Source organism: Synchiropus splendidus, chromosome 1 (assembly GCF_027744825.2).
Source record: "Synchiropus splendidus isolate RoL2022-P1 chromosome 1, RoL_Sspl_1.0, whole genome shotgun sequence".
Lineage (NCBI taxonomy): Eukaryota > Metazoa > Chordata > Actinopteri > Syngnathiformes > Callionymidae > Synchiropus > Synchiropus splendidus.
The window spans coordinates 52,202,629-52,207,552 of NC_071334.1; the positions used below are offsets into that span (position 1 = coordinate 52,202,629).

Genomic DNA, 4,924 nt, shown 5'->3' on the forward strand with positions numbered 1-4,924 from the left:
TGACCCTACAGCCGTGTCCGAACCGGTTCCTGGCAGACGGCGCTGTCTCTCCTCCTGTCTTCCATTTTGTCGGTGACAACCTGGGTATCTGGTGAAACAGCAAGATGCTTCTTGTTCAAGTGGTCTACATGCATGTCGATTTCAAAGGATGGGGCTTTATGGTCTGATATCACAACGTAGCAAGACTTTGATGCTGGAAGGTGCATGAGTGTGGAGCAAATAAAGTCACGCGGTGAGTTGGATTTTGTCTTCAGCTCCTCAAGATGCTTGCATGAAAGCAAGGCGATGACATGAGCCAGTCGCTCGGAAAAACCCTGAAATCTCCGTGAACGAAAGGTGACAAGAGCCAAGTGTCACAGTGCGCTTGACTCCGCCCACCACCATATACAGAGTTTAAGACTCCGCCCCTTTTGGTCAGTCCATGGGTCCTAAGATCAGAAAAACAATGAATGGAAGTCTATGGGGAGATGTATTATTACATGCATATGTACCTTGCTATGGATCACTCATATGCTGTATATGTGTATATACGTATGTGTGTTCAGGCTACAAATCAAGCGTCGCTTTTATGGCGTCACTGCAGAATCCGACTGCGGCGCAAAGGCGGACGCTAAACGGACTAAACTATCAAAGGTAGAAGCTAGCTAACATTAGCTGACACGGATGAATACTGTGACCCTGTAGAGCTTGTCCTGCCTGCTGGCTCTCACTCAACTAACTAGCAGGGCTGATGGAACAGTATCCTAATGTTCAGAGGCCACTAGATGGCGCTCTTGATTTAGAAATGCTGTGAGGCTTCATAGAATTAGTTATTCAAGTCAAAACATTTTAGAGCAAACAGTGCCATCTGGTGGCCTCTGAAAACTGTTTCATGAAACCTCATCAGCCCATCACTACTGTGAATGATACAGTTTCACAGCAATGTTTGTGTGAAAAAAAACAATATGGACTTAGTTGTTTCAATTTTTATTCAATTTGTTTGGGAAAAATACAAAAGTTGACACTAAAAACTTTTTAAAAAATGGATACAATGTGAAACAACTTTGACGACAGCAAGCGTTCAGCCATACGGCATAAAGGTTTTCTTTGAACCACAAGAAATCTCAAGTCTTGTCTCACGTGAACATTCAGCCTTCTCCTGATGTCGGCTGGAGCGTGTGAACAAAGAGATCCTGCCAACGGTACCAACGCCTGACGTATCCTCAGTCGAGAGGTCACTGTTGCCGCAAAGGTCAGTGACAGTTCAGTGTTCTGCAATGAAGAAAGGGACAATTTGTACAAAACGGTGTCTTCAACAGTTCCTACTGCTCAACTAATGTGGTGTCAACAATCATGGATGGACACTAGCACTTACTTTAAATGTGTTAAAAGACCACAACATCTTTAACTGAATGATAATAAAAATAAATAAGCATTTCCAGCTGATGCTTAATGAATAATTCCTCAAGAAATGACACCACTTCTCTGCTTCAAAAATAGACGTTTTGTGATGATTTACATGAGCAGAGTGTTGTGCAGCAGTTGCCTCTAGTCTTCTTTCAGGTTGTCGATGAGCTCCTGTGTCTGTTGAGCCAAGCGCCTCCTGTCAGCCTGGATCTTCCGCAACTTCTCCTCTTCCTTCTTACTCTGGTAGATCTTGACCCCAGCAAACGCCAAACACAGCAGCAGTGTTTTTAGGGCCAAGATGTACAGGAGGACAGGTACATTTTCCAACGCCTGGGACGGAGAGGAAAGACATCATTTGGACACAAATTAAAGTGTGAATTATTAAAAAAAAAAACATCAAGGCTATAACGGTACAGTAGGAGTGGAGACTCCCTTCGGTGCCTCAGATGTCAGTGGGAGGTTATTTCGGTCTGTGTACACAGCAAAGGCTTCTGGGTAACAGCAGCTGTCGCGCATCAGAGGGCACTTCATGCATGTCCACAGCTCATCCAAGAGAATGAATCTACTCTCTGAATCCCGTTCCTGTATCAATGTCACAAGCTTTGTTGGGACTTTTTGAATCCATGTGGATGTAACAATAAAGCAAACACGCCCGACACTTGGACCCACGACTAACTTTTCTACACCATGAACATGGGTCAGTAACACCACGTATAAACGTAGCATCAACCGGCACATGCTCACATGCCAAAGTGTGATCGAAACCCGTCATCGTCAACCTTAAGCACAACTAATCGCTTATAAACCGGCATTTTAAAGACCGTCTCATAAATGAATTTACCTTCCAGTTGATCATCTTCACCGTTGACTCGCTACGGTCCTTTGCAACCGGCTGACACGATGTTGTGTATTACGTCAGAGGGCGGGGTTTGAGCTCAGGGACCAATGCAGGCGCTTAACGTCAGTCGTGGTGCGTTAAGGGTCCTGTCGGAAAAAAACGTGTTCATATACCGTTGGTCGTGATGAACAAGGAAGGCAGTGTCATGAATCAACTATACCAATCTATATTGTTCAAATAGCTCTGTTATTTGTGTTATTTAGTACACGCAGATCCAATCTAACACAACATCACTAAATAAAAATGTATCAATGCGATCTGCACGTATTGCGGAGACAAAACGTTGAAGTAAATTTGATGCGCTGTACACGTACCGCCACCAGATGTCACTGTTGGTTGTTCTGTGAAGACCCGGACATTTCTATGTTCACGATCAATCCTCAAGTGTTTCGTAATCTTGAGCATAACATGACGTCATTGTTTATAGAAACCAAGTTGTCGTTTGGGAATCGCTTATAGGTGAAACAAACGTGGCCAGAGAATCGCGCGAGAATCCTCTGTTGCCGTTTGCCCCTCTCGCGGTTGCAGATGCGCCCTTTCCGACGGTCACACCAGTGTAATCTGTCCGAACCGAATCCGAGGTCCACTCGCAGAGGAGGGACGGGTCAACACCGTGAAAACTTTCAACTCCACCGGTCCTCATGGCGCGTTTATGTGACGTAAATTTGCAGTGTAAGGTGGTATCGTCACGGTGGCCGAGAGGTTAAGGCGTTGGACTCGAAATCCAATGGGGTTTCCCCGCACAGGTTCGAATCCTGTTCGTGACGAATGTTTTTTAACTTCTCAGACACAGTATGTTATCTTTTATTATTTAATTACCTTAACTTTGTTATTAGTGATGGGCTGATGGGTCTTCGTGAAACAGTCTCCTAATTTTCAGAGCCCACCAGATGGCGCTCTTGGTTTAAATATGATGTGAGTTGTTTAAATCCAAAGATTTTAGAGCAGAGAGAGACAACTGTAGCAGGGTGGACAAAATATTTTTTATTCATTATTATTCATTTCTTTATTCATGAAAGAGGCCACGCGCTCTCTGCTCCACAACATCTGGATTTAAACACCCCGTTCAATGAAACCTCACATCATTTTTAGACCGAGAGCGCCATCTGGTGGCTCTGAGTTCAAGAAGCCTCACCAGCCCATCACTAACTCAAAGCCACTGCGGTTCCCACGCACAGGTTCGAATCCCCGTTCGAGACGAGTGGTTTGAACAGGACACTGTGGACACAGTATGAGGTTCGACGGCCTTTATTCTTCCCTCATTGGTTAACACTGAAGACATTTGTGACAATTCAGAGCAAAGCTACTCCACAAACATCTGAAATCGTTACATATTTTACTATTGAAAACCTGTGGACCTCATATCATTTGAGTCATTTTTGGGAGGAAACACACCACACCTCGGATTTTTCACGTCAAAGTCTTGATGTTTTGTGTACATTTTGAAGCCATGGTTGGGACAAATCTTAGCACAAAAGTCCGTCTCATACGCTTCATGCACTACAAGTGCAAAACGAAAATCTGAAAGGCTCAGATCATGTGCGAGAGAGAAGCTGCTCCCCCGAGCAGATGCAAACACAGAAACATAACAACTTGTGTGAAGCTTTTGACGTGCTCTAACGTTTTGGTTAGTTTTGGAATCTTAGCTGCTTTGTATGTCAACAGATCCTGGCAAATCCCGTTGATTCACCAAATAACGTGAAAGAGAACTGAAATAAAAACTCATGACATGACAAACACCTTGTTCTTGTAAACGTTAAATACCAGCCTCAACAGCTGTAGCTGAGCGACGACAAGAATAAAACAAAAGTACAGCGGTGGGTGAGCTGACCATGAATCACAGTGGAGGGTTGTGACCTGTGTCAGCCTCCCAGCAGCAACATGAAGCCAGTTGAGGATGTGGTTCAGTCAGAGGTAGCATGTGGCAGGAAGTTTACACTGCTCACTCATACTGCGTCTGCCATGCTTGTGGCTGGTACAGAATACTGCAGAGCAGGGGTCGGGATCCTACAAGTGGCTCTTTCGACAAGGAGTCTTTGAACAGTTGGAGTGTGAAGGACCATCAGAACTAACTGCAGCTTCTCTGACTTATTGCCAAATGAACCATCCTGTTTGGCCACCTTAAAAAATGATGTCACAGGCAGCTTAATAATGGTGAAACCCCATGATGCTCTGCAGCCCTGTCAACCAATCACAGGCATTGGTCACTAAATTATGGAATTCTGCGAGGAATCTAGCTTCATGCTGCCAAGGTTGAGCCTCAGTCCAATGAAGTTACAGACATTTTATTGACATTAATGTGCTAACATGCGCTGTTTTCATCCATATGTATTAAGACTTCTTCTTCGTCCCACTTCCTTTCCCAGATCAACCACTGTGATTGGTTGAATGGACTGCAAAGCATCATGAGACCTGTTTAGGTCACCGCAACTGAGTTTCTTATTGAGCTTGGTGGGACCAATGCTGCTCTGCTCTGTGTCACATTATACATACATATATATATATATATATATATATATATATATATATATATATATATATATATATATATATATATATATATATATATATATATATATATATATATATATATATATATATATATATATATATATATATATATACACACACACACACATA

The 4,924-nt window shown here is 43.3% G+C and overlaps 1 protein-coding gene and 1 non-coding gene across 3 annotated transcripts; one reads left to right on the plus strand and one right to left on the minus strand.

Moving 5' to 3' along the window:
* Positions 1–983: 983 nt before the first annotated feature.
* LOC128752454 (small integral membrane protein 11-like) lies at positions 984–2,865 on the minus strand. 2 transcript variants are annotated; one of them, XM_053853669.1, is made up of 4 exons: positions 2,599–2,865; positions 2,228–2,370; positions 1,526–1,716; positions 984–1,251 (listed from the first exon to the last, which is right to left on the minus strand). In XM_053853669.1, exons 2-3 carry the CDS (start codon positions 2,240–2,242, stop codon positions 1,528–1,530), a joined length of 204 nt encoding a protein of 67 aa, XP_053709644.1. In that variant the 5' UTR covers positions 2,243–2,370; positions 2,599–2,865; the 3' UTR covers positions 984–1,251; positions 1,526–1,527. The 2 variants fall into 2 exon arrangements, with proteins under 2 accessions (XP_053709644.1, XP_053709643.1); XM_053853668.1 differs by having other exon boundaries at positions 1,499–1,716; positions 2,599–2,852.
* Positions 2,866–2,969: 104 nt separating this feature from the next.
* On the plus strand, positions 2,970–3,051 carry trnas-cga (transfer RNA serine (anticodon CGA)). Its single transcript has one exon. It is a non-coding gene; the product is annotated as a tRNA-Ser (tRNA).
* The last annotated feature ends 1,873 nt before the right edge of the window (positions 3,052–4,924 follow it).